Here is a 20,254-nt window from a genome sequence, read left to right on the forward strand (position 1 = left end):
TCATTATCGACTTAATAGGGATTATTTCGCATTCGTACTCTACCTCTGTTGTTTGAAACGATCGAGTTATAAGAGGGCACGAAGAGAGCAGCCTTGGCTCGGCCGTGGTCATCTGCTATTCTGACATTCAACGGTTGGTTACTACCCTGTGGTATAACATTGTTGAGTGCCGATATCGCTTCCTGTGCTTCTTCGCGTTTGTTGAATCTGGAAATCAAAATCAAATAAAGTTACTATAAAACGTCTCACTACCATTTCGAGCCGCCATACTAACCTAACGAACGCAACACCTCGTGGGTGGCCAGTCAATTTATCTCTTAGGATGTTCTTTTGTACTATTGTACCGTATTTACCGAAAATAATGTCTAACTGCTCGTCGGTAATGGTTCGTGGAAGATTTGTGATATAGAGATTCGTCTCCTTGATATCATCGCTTTGCGGCCGTGCGTATGAAACCTTCAGGCGCTTGTTCCTCACAGTGTAACCATTCAGGCATCGAATGGCGCGTTGTGCTGCTTCTTCGGTCAGGAAATTGATAAAACCGAAGCCGTAGCTATAACCAGACTAAAAACGAGAGTTTCAATGGTCAACAACAGTTGCACAATACAAATCAAACACGAGTTTAACAACTTGCCTTCATATCTCTCATAATGCGACAGGTTTCAATTGGGCCCATCGTGGAAAACATCGAATATAGCTCACGCTCGGACATGTCCTGCGGTATGTAATTGACGATCAGGTTCGTTCCGCTGTAGTTGTTACCGCCGGGCCCAAAGTTCATTCCGGACAGTGAACTTGTGCTCGAAGACGATGTATTGGGCACGTTGCCGAAGGTGTTGCTCGACGGCAGGTCGTACATCCTCGTCCGCGGAGAGTAAGAAAAGTCCGAGTCCTGACCATACGCGTAATTTGACTAGAAAATTTGAAGCAATTTGAACTTGGCAATTTACAGCAGTTGATTAGAGCAGAGACGGATACTGGCTAAATTTATTTCAGTACACATTTTTTTTAGCTGGTGATTTTTGTACAGTTTTAAAAATGTTGGAATTGAATTAATTAGGAAAACACCAATAAACTGCAAACATCAAAGCAAGTCAGTTTGCTTATTAAAAACGTTGGACAATAAACACAATTATTTAAAATAAATTTTTAAGAACAAGTTTTTCGCCAATGCACAGTGGTCCAGAACGCAAAATTAAGTGGAAAATGGATTTTCCAAAAAATGGTGAAGTTTTGGAGCTTTGGTGTCTTCAGACGAGTTGTTGCAAATAGAAAGGGGCAACTTTTGATTTGGTTGAAAATTAGGGTGATTCTCAAAATCTAACATTTCAGGAATATTTTTGGGATTTTTCATCTTCTAGAAAGTTGTTAGACTTGCCAATTCATGCAACTTTGTCGAAGACACCAAAATTTTATCTCGTAATCTACACCTTCTACGACCAAATTTATAGAAAGCATCTGAGCAAACCTTCAAAAATCCGTTTTTTTAACGTGGCAATTCAGGGTTAAGTTTTAGAGAAAAGTGATGACCTAAAACTTTTAGAACTCTAAAAAACAAACATTTTTCTTATTTGACATGTCAATTTGGACCTAAGGGTCAAAAGTTACAGCCATTTTAAGGTAGAAAATATGCAAATTTAAAACTTAAGTATCTCGAAAAGGCGCTAGCCAAATTTGAAGCACCAGGTTGCATTTGAAAGAGGAGATCCAGCACTACAAACCCTGAAAAAATCTCAGGGGTGTTTTTCTTTAAACTCGAAATATCGTCATTTGAAAAAGTCTAATTTTCAAGGGAAAACCATATGGGACCACCATAACGAAATTCGAAAAATTTCCAAATATATGTTTTTCCATGTAGTTTTGCCCGTTGAATCTAAATCTGTCCTTAGAATTGAGTCAAATTGTCAACAAATCGATTTTTGATCATATTTTGGGTTTCCATGTAAAATTATCATTTAAACCCAAAATATGACCAAAATCGATTTTTCGACATTTTGGCTCAATTCTGAGGAAGATTCAGATTCAGCGGGCAAAATTAAGTGGAAAAACATATATTAGGAAAATTTTCGAATTTCGTTAGGGAGGTCCCATATAGTTTTCCCTTGAAAATTATGCTTTTTCAAATGGAGATATCTCGAGTTTAAAGAAAAACACCCTGAGATTTTTCACCGTTTGTAGTGCTGGATCTCTTCTTTCAAATGCTTCAAATTTGGTTTGCGCCGTTTCGAGATACTTAAGTTTTAAATTTGCATCTTTACCTTAAAATGGCTGTAACTTTGACCCTTAGGTCCAAATTGGCATGTCAAATAAGAAAAATGTTTGTTTTTAGAGTTCTAAAAGTGCCCCGAACATTAATTTTCTCTTAACCCTGAATTGCCACGTTCAAAAACGGATTTTTGAAGGTTTGCTCAGATGCTTTCTATAAATTTGGTCGTAGAAGGCGTAGATTACGAGATAAATTTTGATGTCTTCGACAAAGTTGCATGAAATGGCAAGCCTGACAACTTTCTAGAAGACGAAAAATTCCCAAAATATTCCTGAAAGGTTAGATTTTGAAAATCACCTTAATCGTGAACCACCTAATTTTCAACCAAATCAAAAGTTGCCCTTTCTATTTGCAACAACTTGTCTGAAGACACCAAAGCTCCAAAACTGGCGACATTTTTTTGGAAAATCCATTTTCCACTTAATTTTGCGTTCTGGACCACTGTGCAATGTGAAACAGGTCAAGGTATCGAGGTGCTCCGATTATTATGAAACTTTCAACGTTTGTTTGTCTATACATGAGATGAACTCAACCCAAATATGAGCAATCTACGACAAAGTGGGGTAAAACGGGCTTTGAAGTTTAATATCTAAAAACATCAAAAATCTTAAAATTGCTCGCATTCGCATTTGTAAAACTTTATGAATTTCAACTCTCTTAGGTGCATTCGAAAGGTCTTTTGAAGCCCTTGAAAATGTTAAATTACCCAAGGATTCCAAATATGTCGAAAAAGACCAAAAAGTGCCGTCTTTTTGGACTACAGGACAAAAACTAACGTTGTAACATGTTTTTCCAAAAGTTAATACCGAAGGCTTATATCTGGATTTTTTGAAAAGGTCAATAAACCAAATTTTCAGTTTTTGCTTTTTGGGTGTTTTTAATACCCCTGACTCAATGCGGTTTCAAAAACACCCAAAAAGCAAAAACTGGAAATTTGGTTTATTTGACCTTTTCAAAAAACTCCAGATATGTAGTCCATGAAATTCCTAACTTTTCACCTACACCTATGGGTGTTGGAGGCTGTCGCAAAAAGATATTACGGCTCAAAAAAAAAGTAACAGTATTTTGCAATAGTTATGAGAAAAGTCAAATCAATCCTGGATGTTTATGACACATTTTGAAGGGCTTCAAAAGACCATTCGAATGCACCTAAGAGAGTTGGAATTGATAAATTTTTCCGCAAATGCGAGCACCTTTAAAAAAAAATATGTATTTGGATCTTAAACTTCATAGCCCGTTTTACCCCACTTCCCTTTGTCGTAGAGAGCTTATATTTGGCATGAGTTCATCTCATGTATAGACAAACAAACGCTGAAAGTTTTATCAAAATCGGAGCACTTCGATACGACCTCTAGAACAAACCGAGCAAAATTTTCAAATACTGCCACTTAATATAACTTCTCTTGACTTTCCTAAGTTCATGTAAATGTTTATTTCATAATTTTTAAGGAATGTCTTCGATTGTGCTACAATAAACAAAATTTATGCAAAACGGACTTACTTGGAGTGGTAATAAAGTACAAACAAATAACACAAAGACAATCAAAATGTGTAATAAAACCTGTGTATATAACCTATGGTAAAACCATTAGCATTTGATTCGAGTACAATAAGTGTGCAACAGATAATTACAAACAATTTACTTAATCGGATTTTTGGAATTCATTCTTTTTTGTATGTGTAGTGTTTGTATTGAGAATTAACTACAACAACGATCATTCATGAAATCTACATTACAAAATGAAAAACATAATCTATAGTATAAAGAGTTTTGTAGGAAATCGTATAGTGTGCTTTTGTAACATAACAATCCAGCCTAAATTTTCTTCTAAATAGTGGTAGGAATTAAAATTCATTCTTAAGAAATACATTGAAGAAATAAACCAAAAAACTGCTCGATTGGCTGTGTTCCGTAAGCAAAGATGTGCACTGACTATAATTGATGATTCGGCTATTATGCCAAATCAACTATTCCGATTTAAAAACCGTCGATCTGGCTCGAGATCGAGCCTGGATCGAGTCGAGGCTCGAGTCAAAATTCTCAGTGGGATATAGGAAATGTTAAGGTCGTTGCAAATATTTTTCAAAGCTTATGTCACGCACCCTCCCCCTCCCCCTCTTCAAAATGGGTTAGAAAAATCAGGGGGCAAATAAAATATTTTTCCATAAAACTTCAAAATTTCTATGAAAATATAAGTCTAATCAACTGAAAACTATCTTAAATGCCTTTTCCTGCATTGATAATCATATTTAGCATGTTTGGGCTTGTTTAAGAATGTTTTGAATTTTTATAAAATTCAATGTACAACAAAAATTTTGTTTTTCGCAAAAAATAAAAATTTCCTCAATACTTAGAAACCATGGCTCGTAACTTCAATTTTTATACTTTATTTTTTTTTCTTTAATGTAAAATTGTCTGGCGAATCGATTCCCACAATTGGTTGTTGAAAATTTCGACGCTTGGACCACCTTTAAAAACAGTTTTTATTAATGATTTTTGTATTTTTTAGTAGAGAAATACCATCCTGCATTTTTCTTGTGTCTCGGTACATCATCTTAAAAGCAGAGACACATCGAGCTTTACAGGCTCAATAAAAACTCTTTACCTGCTCTGTATGCAGCGAACAGAGCCAGCTCTGTATGGGGAAAAATAATATTGAATAGCATACTGCCGTTCTACGCATAATTGTCCCATGTTCGAAAAAGCGCTACTGAGAAAAATACGATTGTAAATTTTCGACCGATTTCTGTGTTTCTACACGCAGCCCAAATCCGTTGAACATTGAAGTCTCACTTGCCTTTGACCATCCGATGTTCACATCTATGAACATCGCCGTAAACATTACACACACCAATGCATCGCTTGACGGTGTTCGTGTATTTTATGTGTCGAGCGCTATGACTTCCTCTTCTTTTTTTTAAATAGCGAAAGGTTCTTCCCGATCTACTTAGAAAATCAGCAGGAAACGTTAAACTGAAGAAAAAAACGATCCAAGCCAGCCGAGTGTGGTTTGGTGCCGCATCGCGTTGTTTATTTATTATAAAGTGTCTAAACAGATGCGTTCGCAGAAAAAAGTGTAAGTGCAACAAGTCCGAGCTGGACTTTGTCAAAGCCGTCCTCCCGCTCTGGCCCCGCCTGTATGGGAATCTGTCCACCGACGTAGAACAGGCGGCGTTCGTCACGAAGGCAGGTAAGAATGTCACCGTAGAAGCTAGTGCCGGTCTGCATTTCGGCTCAATACGACACAATCGGCGGCCAGATTATCGAGCTAAGGTCAATCCCAACTGTTCCGATCCGGCGTCGTTAAATGCGGTCCGTCATTTTTAGCCTGATGGATGTGGACGGGATTTCGACGCATCCGTTTCATTGAAGCAGCAAATGTCAAAAGAAATTTTATTTTGCCGGATCGTTGTGCCGGACGGCAAAAAATGACAGATTGGAACGGTACCGGATCGAAAAATCGCGCCGGATCGGAACAGTTTGGATTGACCTCTAGTCGTTCGGCAGTAGGTACGTTCATGCCAGCAAGTTAAAAGAAGTGTTTGTGTTTTGCGGGGTGGAAACACGCTGAGCAATCCGAAGCATGTTGGAAGTGAAGCTAGAGAAGGACAAAACTTAAAATTAAATTATAACTTTCTCAATCTCTTCCCCCATTAAGATCTAACGCCCCGAAAACAAGTACCAGCGCGTACTGATCGTCCTTTCCTAAGCAAGGTCCCCGAGGAACAGCTCCACAAATCGGTCGACAAACACGGGGCCCTGCTTTACAAAATCCCGCCATTCTGTCGGCGTGGTTCTAGGTCGTGTCGGCGTCCCTTCAGCACGAATATGAACGAGACGAATCCGACGGTGGAGACGCACGTTTGGAATTCGATCGTGCTGGTGCCGAAGCAGATTACGGACTGGAGTGGGCACCTGAACTTTGACAAGATTGTCTTTCCGATGTTGTGGAAGGTGTTAAAGAGCGGAGCGAGTGGGAGTTCTGCGTGCGATTTTCCGCACTATTATTATAATAAATACTGCTTGCAAAAAATACAGTGAAGAGTTCAAGCTCTAAATGCTCTCAATAGAATTTGGCCATTTTATTGCTCTTCTCTGATTTTCTTGCTTGAAAATAATTAAAAAAATTTTTTTTTTTAATTTGATTTCGGTTGTTTTTTTTTTTGAAAACCCGATTTAATCCCACCTCGGGTGAGATAGAGCCTTTCTTACAAAAGAAAGATAACGGCAGTTGAATTTTTTTCAAAGGAATAGCAAAATAAAGAATGGTCAATTCAATAATCAAATCAAAACTCAACATGATTTTTTCATATAACTGAAAAGCGCTGGTTTTTGCCCCATTTACCATGGCCGGCTGTAAGCTGTGCTTGCACACAAGCATTTTCGATTTTTAAAATCAGAACAAATTATTTTTGAGACAGAGAACTAGCTCACAATTTGCGATGTTCGTAATGTTTTCTGCCTAACGCAAAACTGTTCGTATTTGCTGAGTGTTTTTTTTCATTTTTCAAAATATCAAGAATTAACAAAAAAAAATCCGTCTTGCTCCAGAGCGTTAGAGTGGTTACATAATGACTGGCAGAAAGTGTTTCCACACCCGAACATTTTTCGTGTTGTAAACGAAGTAACGATAAAGCCACTTAAAAGTTCTTGAAAGCTTTGAAACGACTACTGGAATTCACTAAACTAACATTTAGGCGTTAGGCAAAATTGTGAGCTTTTAAAGCAAGCCAGAATATTATGTAGTATGCATTTAGGCGATTTTGGGTTTGGGAAGCATACTGCGACTGAGCGCTCGGTGAGACTTCACTACGCCTAACGCAAACGTACCGAGTGAACCACCTTTACTCATATGCTGGGTTCATTGCCGACGAGCCGACGCGTTTCTTGGTGCACTGGTACGATGAACCAAAATACTAACACACAAATAGGCTCGTACAGAGAAAAAAATCGTGACGTCAGAAATGAACTCAAATCACTTAAAGTTCATTTTGTGAGGGACTTTAACAGTTTGACCTTGTTTGACAGCTATTTTGTCCCCAGTTTTCTGTGGGAGAGAAAAAGAGGCGAATACTTTATGAAAATCATACCTGTCAAAATTCCTAGCCTCAAAATTTTGTCGCGAGTTGCTTTTCTCCTCTACTGAAGCTAGAAAACCAAACCCGCGATGTGCCTTGTCTCTGGCGCATGGGAAGCTTGGACGCTCACCAGAAATTCGTTCGCTCAGTGATCGATCAGAGAATGAGCAAGAACAAAAGAAAGGCAACAGAATGAACATAGAGCTATCTACTAGCGCATGTATTGCGTGTACGTGCACGATAGATTTTAGGTTAAAATTTGTGGTCCCCAGCAAAAACAAATGGTAAGCTAGTGTGCGTGAGATCGGGCTAAGATAACTCTATAGAGTTATCTAAGCCCGCGCTCACGCACACTAGCACGCCATTTGGTTTGCTGGCTGGTACAAAATTTAACCTCAATCTTTTTCGTGTACGTACATGCAATACATGCGCACGTAGATAACTCTATGGGGCTTCAGAACGGATAGCTGCTTGCGTCGTGTTTGCGTTCACTGAAGCTTAGCATAGATAATCTTGATAGGCGATGTGTGATGAACGAGCAATCGATAGGGCAACTTGTTCTTGTACAAAAAGGGGGGGGGGAGGCGGTTATTCTAGTATCAAAACTCCATACGCGCCAGCATAACTCGCGTCTGCATGTGAAGCTCAACTTGACAACTTGTCGACGAGGCGACGAAAATCGATCATCTATGATTTTTCGAATGAATATTTCCGAGAAACGATTGGAGAACGAAGCTTGATTTGGAGTCTGAGCTATAAGCAAACCCTATACTTAGTAAGAAAGGCAAAAATGGAAATTCCCTAAAATATGAAAATCCGAATGAGGTCAATTTTTTTTCAAAGCCTCGATTATGGTCTAGATTATGTTATGGAGAAAAAAAAATAGATATAATGCCAAAGGTACTGTATTGGCATTTGGTGAAAAGTTGGCTTTTACCTTTTTAGGGGTTTTTGCCTCACAGTAAGTTAGTCCCCAAGTTGTAAATCAAGAACCACATTACCGACATGGATGAAACTTTGGGAGGATGTAGAGCTCGAAAAATGCATTTTTTTGGATAAATAAACAATTTCAATATTTCAATTTCCGACCGAATTTTTATTTGAAAACCACCTGATCAGGTGGAAACATACTCCGAGTCCCCTTAAAAAAATGGATAAATTCAAATTTGGTATGAAATGGTTCAGATGCCCTTTTAAATGTGCCCAAGAGAGCTTAAATCCATAATATGGACTCTGAGAAACCCCCTACCACAAAATTGAGCACTTTTTTACCACACACGGACGTCACGCGTGCTCTACGATAAATTGAGCGCCAAAATTCTGATATTGGAGATAGACCAATTCTGTCATTGTCAAACGATCGGGCGTCGATAATCGATTGTCCATGTTTTGCCTTCCACACCTCAATGAGGAAAGGCTATAAAATAACTCGAAAAATGAACTTCTTTATTTGATCTCGTAGACCCACCTTCACGTATACCTATCGACTCAGAATCAAATTCTGTACAAATGTCTGTGCGTACGTCTGGATGTGAGTCCGAGCACCGAAAAATATGCACACGATTATCTCCGGATTGGCTGAACCGATTTCGGCCGTTTTGGTCTCATTCGATCCGTCTTGGAGTCCCACAAGACCCTAGTTAATATTATGAAGTTTAGTTAAGTACTTCAAAAGTTATGCTAAAACCCGATTTAATCCCACCTGGGGTGAGATAGAGCCTTTCTTACTAAAGAATATAACAATGGTAGAACTTTTTCAATTCATAACATCGACTTTGTTTATTTATAACGTCAGCACAAAAGAAAGTCTTATGATGAAAGCAATGTATTATAAATGATATGATTTCCAAAGGAAATAAAAACGCAATTTTCACCAAAAGAATATTTTCAATCGTACAATATGTTTGTAAGTTTGTAATCAAACAAGCGTTTATGACAAACGCGATCATAGCAAGCTTCACATGCGCCAGTGACAACGCACACCGCGGTTTTGGTTTTTTAGCTTCGGTACGAGCCCTTTTGTGTGTTGGTATTGTCCGTTTTTTTTCAAAGGTACACATCGCGCGGCATTTCAGAATGTGCCGCAGACACTGTTGCCAACGATTTTTTGCCCGCGAGCGAAAAGAAGCACCAGTTGGCAACGAAAAAAAAAACAACAACACAACGCTTGAAGATATACCTCTACACCATCGCCTCTTTAGCACAAGGCGCCGTGTGCGGTGAGCGCGAGTAAGGAATATAAGTTCTCTCCCTCGCTCGCTTGCGATCAAAGCTTTCCTTTTTCACCCAACAACAAGAAGCAAGCCAAGAACTTTCGAAGAAGATCCCCACTTTCTAAAAAGATCCCCACTCTCTAAAAGCTCTTTCAAATTCACCTCAATGTTTCTCAAGATTTAAATCATGGTCTGATCTAGATAAAATATTAGTTAGGACACAAACCTCTAGACCACCACACAATAAAAATAAATGACAGAATTTAAATCACATAATGGTCTCATGTCGCAGGTTTCAAAACAAATACTGGACATTTATGCATATAATGATAATACTAAAGAGCCGAAAAATATACGATATCTATAGTAGCAAATGAAAATCGATAGGGCACCCAACACATATTAGAGTATATTGGATCCCAATAACAAGACGCGCCAGCATTAGAAGCTCAACTTGACAACTTGTCGACTTGGCGACGATGCGTCTAAAATCGATGCATTGTGATTTTTTGAAGATTTTTCCGAAGAAAATTCATGCTGAATCGACATATTTACGAAGATGAAAATGACGTCCAGCCTTAAAGTAAAACCTATACCTTTCTTTAGTAAGAAAGGCAAAAAGTAAATCGCTCTAAAAATTGATCCGGATTGCCGATAGATGTAAAATTTGTTTCAGATGCTCACTCATGGTCTGTACTATGAGTGTAGAAAGAAATTAGCATAGCATAGCATTGGTGTCTACCCGTAGCTGCTACTTCGTTATTGACCAGGACCCCCAAAAATTGCTCCGTGGACCACAGATGAAAAGTAGGAACCAATCATCACCCCTTCGCAATTTTCAAAGGTCCCTATCATGCTGATCAATACCGACGCCGGCCACGACCAGTGGTAAGACACGGGGAAGTGGATGGGAATGTTAGTCCGATACTTGAGTGATGGGACCGCCAAATCGACTGCGTCTCCGACAAGTATGAGTTTTGAGGGGTTAGTAAGATTGGTATGAGGTCAGGATTCACCGTGGTAGGTGATGCGACCATAAGCAATTTGTTTATCAGTTGCAAATTTATAGGTCTTAGGCAGCCGGCTGCTGTAAGACACACAATCATTTATTTAGAAATAGTTTTAATTCGAACGCGGCGCCAGATTATCATTTATTCCCCGTCGGCGTGCCTTCCGAGCAACGACGCTGTGAGAAGGGCTTTTTACTCCTATTGCTATTTAAGCAATATATCAAATTGTATTTTCTGTGGTTTCCTATTAAATTATATCAAAACTTTATAGTGAGGTTTGCAGTGATTTCATCGTGTTGCGGGATTTTATGAACGAAGTGTTCCGAAAAAGTGATCTACGAGACCGACAAGATTACGAACAAAGTAACTTACAATTTCGTTTCGAGCAGTTATTAATAAAGTGACACTATCACGAATGGTGCATTTTTATGATTGGTACATTTTTAAGCCGAAGTCGTTATAGGTAGTACTATCTTCCACGTTATATTTATAATTATCGAAAAATAAGAACAGAGTAAAAGGAGAACTAATCCGTAAAAACGACGCATGAACTCGAGTTTGACATTCTCGTTTAACGACCGGTATATTATTATTTACGCGACTTGAAAGAAGGAAAGAAAAAAAAGAAGAGGGAAAGTGGGGAAAAATATTTAAAATATAAGATACATACAAAGATAAATTAAAGTAAATAGATCGATTGAAATAAATAAGTATGATTTTCCGTTTATGTAATGGATAATATAATAAATTACCTTTAATCGCAGCTGAAATATATTTTTTTCAATTATTAATAAATACGGGCGGGAAGAAATAGTACAGAAGAAAGAAGATAATTTTTGGCTTAAAAATTTAAATAGATATTGAACTTTATACTAGGCAAAACTATTATTGGATGAGGATTTCACTAGATAGATAATCAGAAATGAATAGAAGTAAAGAAGAGAAGATTGGACGTAAATGAGAAACATAACCTTCCATCGGATGAGGAAGTAAAATGTCGGTCCCGGCCTTGATTGTTAAGCCGTTAAGTCATTCCAGGTGTAGGAGTCGTCTCCATGCCATAAGTACAAACAACACACCAAACCAAGCCTACTCCGGTGGAATCGCTGGCGGCGGTTGGACTCACAATCCAAAGGTCGTCAGTTCAAACACTGGGGTGGAAGGTTCCTTGGAGTAAAGAAGTTTGGGTGCTCTCCCCATTCAAGCCTTCGGACTCCTAGGTTTGAGCAGAAACTTACAATAGAGACCACAAAAGACCCGGGGGTCGTTAATGTGGATGGTTTGATTTTTTTTTTTGAGAAACATAATAAAAATGGTGAAACATTTTATATAGTAATATTTTGAATAACTTGAAAAGGATTCTGTATGGATGCACTGAATTTCTATCAGTGCCGTTGGTGCTCGTTTTTTTCAGTTGATGAGGATGATTTATCGCCGAACCAAGGAAGGGAAATCGACGAAAATCGACGGCCGCACAACCCGTTCATAAGAGCGAAATCGAATCCCTTTTTCCTGATGGCAATCACTCAAACAAAAAGTAATCCGGACAAAAACACACCCGAACTTAACTGATCGCGTCTTCTTCAAAATTTCTCGTCCTTAAATCAACCCCTTGGTTCACTTTTGCTTGAATTTCCACATTAAGCTACCGTTAATCCGCTATGCAACTGAAAGTCTTCTTTTTTGTTGTCATAAACTTTACATAAATGTAAAAAAAAGTCACCAGCCCCTATTTTCTGTTCGAACACCTCCCAAACCAAAACAAACATGGCGCGTGAACGGTAGAATGAGCGAAATCGGCGAAATAGAGATGCGAGGCGATAAACCGGCGAAAAAAAGACTTAAGGTGTGAAGCTGGAGCTGCTAAAGGAAAACAATGGAGATCTCACGAATCGATTTTCATTTAAATTCACTTCTAATTTAACATTTTCTTCAAAAACTTCATGTTCCTCAAACTCCTATAACACATGGCTCCACACCAAACACCAACCCGACGCACAAAAATCTTTAAAACACTGATAAAACGCGAAAAATAATACGACCGACTAACAAACGAACCTCCAACCACAGACAATCGGACCACCAATCACTATGAGTGTAGAAAGAAATTTCGGATAAAATCGGAAATGAAAGTGTTGGCAAAGGTCACCAGGTGGGCTTTTACCTTTTTTTAGGGATTTTTTTTTTCTTTTGATAGGTTAATCAAACGGCTCTAACTCCAGAACCAGATTATGGATCTGGATGAAAATTTGGGAGGTTGTAGAGCTCGAAAAATGCAATTTTTGAGATAAATAAAAGATATGAAAATGAAAAATTTTGATCATATTTTCATTTGAAAACTGTGTAATTTGTTGAAAAGTCTGGCCGCATCCGAAAACAGATGGATGTTTCGAAATTCGGTCTCAAAATGACCCTTGTTCAGCACACCAGCTTTCAAATGCACTTGGAACAATCAAAATCGAAAATAGGGGAGCCGAGGATTACGTGACACAAAATTTGGCAAAAAATTTACCACACACGGACATTACTCGAACTCCACGGAATTTATTTTCTCAAAATTCGAGGGTTGGAGATAGGCGAGTTTTGTCAAGGTGAATCGATAGAGCGTCTAAAATCGATGCAGTGTGTTTTTTTGACGATTTTTCCGAAGAAAATTCATGCTGAATCGACATATTTACGAAGATGAAAATGACGTCCAGCCTTAAAGTAAAACCTATACCTTTCTTTAGTAAGAAAGGCAAAAAACGATTCTAACAAAAGTCCGGAAGATTGTAAAAAGGGTGGTTTTTGTAAGAAAACCCGTCATATTATACATTTATAAAAAGGTATTTGAAAGACCTTTCCAACGAGCCCAAAACGTTGAAGATCTAACAATCCTATCAAAAGTTATAAGCACTCAAGTGTTATTTATGCACTTTTTGGAGGCCGGATCACAAATATTCTGATAAAAACGTTGTCCGGATCCACCATGCGACCTGTCTTTGTATAGGTAATCAAAGACCTTTCCAATGAGCCTAAAACGTTGAAGATCTGATAACCCTATCAAATGTTATAACCACTTAAGTGATATTTATACACTTTTTAGGCCGGATCTCAGATATTTTGATAAAAATAAGTCTTATTTATGCTCTTTTTTGAGGTATGTAGTGTATTAACTTTATGAATGTGAGGAAGGCAACACCCACCTAAAGGTGGATTAAGCAACGTTTTTTTTGTAGATTTTTCAAATGATTATTTCTCGGAGAACGCAGCATGATTTGGAGTCGCAGCCAATAGCAAACCCTAAATTCCATTGAGAGCATTTAGAGTTTAAACGCTTAACTGATTTCCTTGCTTAATATTCAAAAAATTGCACCTGAGAAAAACGCGATTGAAATTTTTCGACCGATTTCTGCGTTTCTATGCATAATTGTCCCGTGGGTTCCTATTCGCCCTATGTGTCCCTAATCGCCCCAGTTAGCAGTTTATCACCCTTATTTGTGATTCTCTTGCTATACAACAGGTAAACAAGACATAATGCTTAGTAAAACTAATGATTCCGTGTAAGAACATATTTGGTGGGACAATTATGCGTAGAAGTTCAACGATGGGACAAACAGACTTGGTGTTGTTTTTAATGAGTTTCCGAACAAAGTACCAGATTTTATGTGTTTTTCTTAAAGTACACATCAAACTAAACTTAAAAATGTCATAAAGTCAAAATCGTCCAAAACTGACATGGGACAATTATGCGTAGAACGGCAGTTTTGCACGAACAAAATCAATCAAATAGTAATGACGTCTGAGAGAATAATATAGAACCTTTTGGTACCAGCAACTTTCTAGAATATGTCAACATTCCAAAACTTATCAGTCTAGATTCGATTATCCGAAGTTTCGAGTATCCGAAGTTCGATTATTCGAAAGTTTGTATATGACTTCGGATAATCGAACCACGAACAATTTTTTCGTTTTTTCTTGTTTTAAACGTCAAATTTGAGTTCTGTGAGTCAAATTTGAATAGTTGATTGCTTATAAAATAATAAAATGCATTTTTCAATATTTCGTCACCGCCATTTTCAATTAAAAAATTTAAATCACTTTAGCATAGTTTAGGGTTCAAACTTAAGCTCAACAATCAAAAATAAGACAGCGAAAAAAAAATATTTTTCGTGATTCGATTATCCGAAGTTTTGATTATCCAAAGTGAAATTTTTCCGAGGCCTTCGGATAATCGAGTCTGGACTGTATATGCAATTCAATATTATTTTTTCCCATACAGAGCTGGCTCTGTTCGCTGCATCCAGAGCTTAGCTCTGTTCTACCATACAAAGCAGGTAAAGAGTTTTTATTGAGCCTGTAGAGCTCGATGCGTCTCTGCTTAAAAGAGACGTGTTTTTTTTTCTATCAGTGTATTTTAACAGAAACCCCGTTCATTCTCTTACAAGTTTGTACTTTTTGATAGGATGCAATGGTTTCGAGATACAGTAATTTTGAAACTACGTGTTACAAATACAGTATGTAAAAAAAAGTATTTACACCTTTTGGGCACTATGCACATTTTGTGGTAAAACATGTAAACAATTTAAAGTTTGACAGGAACCTAGTACTACGTTTGGTTCAGAAACTCATGACAAACATTTTTTTACTAAAAGCTCATGAAAAGATGATTTCTATTAAGAGTTCTATAACAAATACTATTTCAAAAATAAAAAAAAGGTACAAAAAAAGTTTTTACACGTTTCGAAAAATTAATATAAATAAATTTATTTGTTGACAAATCACCATAAATCTCCCAACTCCAAATAGGCTGACTGATAAAAAAAATAATTTGGGTGTAATATAAAGTTTACTAACTACTTAGTATAAAAGTGAAACTCTGGAAATTCTATATAAAACTTTTTTTTTTGGGAGGGTGACCTAGGTGATCGTTGATGTCGAAACCTCTAAACTGGGCCCTCGTCCTGTCACGTCCGTCAGTAGTCTTGTCGTACATTACAACTAGAATCAGATCTGCCAATGAATTAGTACACTTCGACCAAATAAACACTGACGCTGTATGGATCTGACTCTAGAATAAATGCACAGTTGTGTGTTATTCATAAGTCCAAAATGTTCAATTATTCATATAAGTCCAAATTTTCATTTGCGGATATTTTCCTGACTTGAATTGAATACAAGATTTAAAGCAAGCTATCCGAAAGCTACTCTTATCTCAAATCCCCGACATTTTAATTAATAGCCAAAAAACGTTTCTTGTAAAACCTGTCTGGCTTCTTTGAAAAAAATAATAATAATAATAATAACAGTTCATATTTTACAAGTCGTGAATTGAAATAGAGACGACCATTTGATCGTCAGAATTTTAGTAGATCCTCGATTCGCAACAATGGTCGATACAATCATAATCCGACAACCGTTAGTTCAACGGATCAACGAACTTAGTTCGATATCATTTCACTATTGATTGATCGAGACTCTACGGAAATTTTGACAAATCATAATGGTTTTATGCTACTTGAATGAAAATCACCGATTCTGATAGAAATATTAAATTCACTGTTACTAATTTTGTCCCTAAATAACTAAAGGCAAAGTATTAAAAGTTGATATTTATAGTTAAAATCCTTAATTCTACAAAAACTAAATTCCTAAATTCCTCGCATCCTAAACTGACACCCACATTAAGATAGGGAAAAATCACATATGTAGCGGTTCATTGTACAAATGTGATATTTCCACTATCGGAGAACCTCCTGGTCTCGATGACAGCTTACCGGCCATCGATTAAGCCCTGAGACTGCGCCAAAGTGGGTTCTCGCAGCACGAAGTGGTGTCCATGTGTAAAAATGGAAGCTTCAGCAATATACTGAACACTTCGATTTTAATTCCACATCGAATCAAATAATACTCTTTGCCAAACAAGCATCAAACCTATGACACTTATTATGACAAAGCCCAGGGGGAAAGTCTATATAAAACTTATCAAAACTTAATTTTGCAAACTTTTAATTCGACTAATCACATCCGTGTACGCACGAGAGCAAGCAGCAGTGAAGTGCTCAGTGCTCCATCGTTTTTTCGATTTTTTTCGCCGTAGTTTACCGTGATTAGTCGCGAGTTTGCTCGTGCAGCATGCCAAAGGCCGGCCGTGGCCGTGGCAGTTCGAGTGCGGCCTCGAAAACCCGCGAAGTTCGTCTACCGGCCGTGTGCAAAAGGTAAACAAACCAACGCCGTGTCGGCCGCCATCGCGCAGGGGAGCGTGAGCGCAGATGGAATCGACAAAAAGTTACTACATCCCGGGTATGTTCCGAGATCACCAGTGCGAACCCGTTCCGGTACTTCCGGTGCCACGACCAGTGGCACATCAACACCCGCCAACATCCCCATCAGGAACGAGTTCCAGATGCTGAGCGACGACGAAGAAAATAACAACACCGACGGTAGCAGCGCTACCGACGACGACGACGATGACGGGCGTGCACGGAAGAAAGTGTCGACGCCAAAAAAGAACAATTCTCCAACGGAACGAAGACCACCTCCAATTTTTGTTTTGGACACGTTGGCGGACGATGTTGACGAGTTGCTGGAAGGCCTCGGATATTGTCTGAAAATCGGTAAGTCGGCAGTGCAAGTGATCACACTGAACAGAAAAGATTTCGAACTGGTGCTTGAAGAACTGAAGCGTAGCAACTTCAACTTCTACACATACGACCCAGTGAAGCCCCCTGTTAAGGTCGTCTTGCAGGGTTACCAAGACCGTCCGATCGCCGACCTGAAGCGACACCTCTCGAACGCCGGAATAAAGACACGGGAGATAAAAGTGCTCTCGCGAAAGACAACAGTCACAGGTTTTTTTTTTAATTTATATTTATTCAAATTTCTTTTCCATGTACATTCATTCAGTTAAAATATTATTGAGTGTCCAATCACAAACGATGACTTTTCACCTCAATTTTAAATACAAGCAACTTTCATTTATTCATGAAATATTGTAGCTTTCGCTATTCAGTGATTTCAAATGTAGGAGGTCCTACATGTACAAAAGGGAAAAGGGATACCTTAAAACTAACTTATAAACTATATAAAGAGCGGATCAATGCAGCTGAAGACTGCAATGATTTTTGTCGAAATGCATCAATTATCTTATTGGACATAACATCCAAAGTGTCAACTTCGGCTAATTGATGAAGTTCACTGGTGCTGAACCAGGGAGGAAGTTTCAGAATCATTTTCAGAATTTTGTTCTGAATCCTCTGAAGTTTTTTCTTCCTGGTTAAGCAACAGCTTTCCAGATCGGCACAGCATAAAGCATGGCAGGTCTGAAAATTTGTTTATAAATTAACAGTTTATTCTTGAGACAAAGTCTAGAATTCATGTTTATAAGTGGATACAAACATTTAATATATTTGTTACATTTAACCTGGATACTTTCAATGTGATCCTTGTAAGTAAGGTTTTTGTCAAAAGCAAGTCCAAGATATTTCACTTGATCCTCCCACTTTAAATTTACTTCATTCATCTTTATAATGTGATGACTTTTGGTTTAAGAAAATCAGCCCTTGGTTTGTGAGGGAAAATAATAAGTTGAGTTTTGCAGCATTTGGAGTAATTTTCCATTCTTTCAAATAAGAATTGAAAATATCCAAGCTTTTTTGTAATCTTCTTGTGATGACACGAAGGCTTCTGCCTTTGGCGGAGATGCTTGTGTCATCAGCAAAAAGTGATTTCTGACATCCTGGGGGCAAATCAGGCAAGTCAGAAGTAAAAATATTGTATAAAATTGGACCCAAAATGCTTCCTTGAGGGACGCCAGCACGTACAGGTAGTTGATCAGATTTGCTATTCTGATAACATACCTGCAGAGTACGATCCGTCAAATAATTTTGAATAATTTTCACGATATAAATCGGAAAATTAAACCTTTTCAATTTCGCAATCAATCCTTTATGCCAAACACTGTCAAATGCTTTTTCTATGTCTAGAAGAGCAGCGCCAGTAGAATAGCCCTCAGATTTGTTGCTTCGAATTAAATTTGAAACTCTCAACAACTGATGAGTAGTTGAATGCCCAAGGCGAAATCCAAACTGCTCATCAGCGAAAATTGAATTTTCATTAATGTGCGTCATCATTCTATTAAGAATTATTCTTTCGAATAATTTACTAATAGATGAAAGCAAACTAATGGGCCGATAGCTTGAGGCTTCAGCAGGATTTTTATCCGGTTCCAAAATCGGAATTACTTTGGCATTTTTCCAACTACTGGGAAAATATGCCAAATCAAAACATTTGTTGAAAATTTTGACCAAGCTACTTAAAGTTGCTTCTGGTAATTTTAATTAAAATGTAAAAATGCCATCCTCACCAGGGGCTTTCATATTTTTAAATTTTTGATAATAGATTTTATTTCATTAAGATCCGTATTAAAAACTTCATCTGATGAAAATTCTTGTTCAACAATATTCTGAAATTCTATTGAAATTTTTTTCAATAGGACTCAAAACATTCAAATTGAAATTATGAGCACTCTCAAACTGCTGAGCAAGTTTTGAGCTTTTCCCCATTAGTTAATAGAATTATATCACCATCTTTTAAAGACCCTTCTTTGGGTTTTGAGGTTTCTTAAGAACCTTTGAAAGTTTCCAAAAGGTTTGGAATAAGGTTTAATTTGTTCGACATCTCTTGCGAACTTTTCATTTCGCAGGAGAGTGAATCTGTGGTCAATAACCTTTTGCAAATCTTTTGAATTCGCTTCAGTGCAGGATCATGAGAACGTTGATACTGTCTTCGGCGAACATTTTCAGACGAATCAGAAGCTGAAGATCGTCATCAATAATGGGAGAATCAAATTTGACTTGGACTTTAGGAATAGCAATATTCCTAGCATCCAAAATTGCATTAGTTAAAGATTCCAAGGCTGAATCAATATCAGCTTTGGTTTCTAAAACAAAATCATGATTCAAATTATTCTCAATATGATGCTGATACCTGTCCCAATTAGCTTTGTGGCAATTAAACACAGAACTATTGGGTCTGGTAACTGCTTCATGAGAAAGTGAAAAAGTTACTGGAAGGTGATCAGAATCAAAATCAGCATGAGTCACTAAAGGACCACAATACTGACTTTGATTTGTCAAAACCAAATCAATTGTTGATGGATTTCTAACAGAAGAAAAGCAAGTTGGCCCATTCGGGTATAAAACCGAATAAAGACCAGAAGTGCAATCTCTGAACAGAATTTTACCATTGGAATTTACTTTTGAATTATTCCAAGATTGGTGTTTGGCATTAAAATCACCGATGATCAAAAATCGAGATCTATGCCGAGTAAGTTTATTCAAATCACCTTTGAAATAATTTTTATTTTCCCCAGTGCATTGGAATGGCAAATATGCAGCTGCAATCATAATTTTCCCAAAAGAAGTTTCAAGTTCAATGCCCAAACTTTCAATAACTTTTAACTTAAAGTCACGTAAAGTGCTATAAGTCATACTACGGTGGATAACTATTGCAACTCCACCGCCATTTCGATTCATTCGGTTATTAGTTATAACTTTATAATCTGGATCACTTTTCAAATAAGTGCCAGTTTTTAAAAATGTTTCGGTTATAACAGCGACATGCACGTTATAAACTCGTAAAAAGTTGAAAAATTCATTTTCTTTCGCTTTTAAAGAGCGAGCATTAAAATTCATAATATTGATGGA

At 37.6% G+C, this 20,254-nt stretch overlaps 1 protein-coding gene across 1 annotated transcript in view; it reads right to left on the minus strand.

The window, feature by feature from the left end:
• Window positions 1–20,254, minus strand: part of LOC119769501 (sex-lethal homolog) — a 43,043-nt gene that overhangs the window by 12,595 nt on the left and 10,194 nt on the right. The window contains 3 exon segments of the mRNA XM_038262184.1: window positions 44–207; window positions 275–564; window positions 635–892. Coding sequence (XP_038118112.1) covers window positions 44–207; window positions 275–564; window positions 635–892 — 712 coding nt within the window.

The sequence above is a fragment of the Culex quinquefasciatus genome, chromosome 3 (assembly GCF_015732765.1).
Source record: "Culex quinquefasciatus strain JHB chromosome 3, VPISU_Cqui_1.0_pri_paternal, whole genome shotgun sequence".
Lineage (NCBI taxonomy): Eukaryota > Metazoa > Arthropoda > Insecta > Diptera > Culicidae > Culex > Culex quinquefasciatus.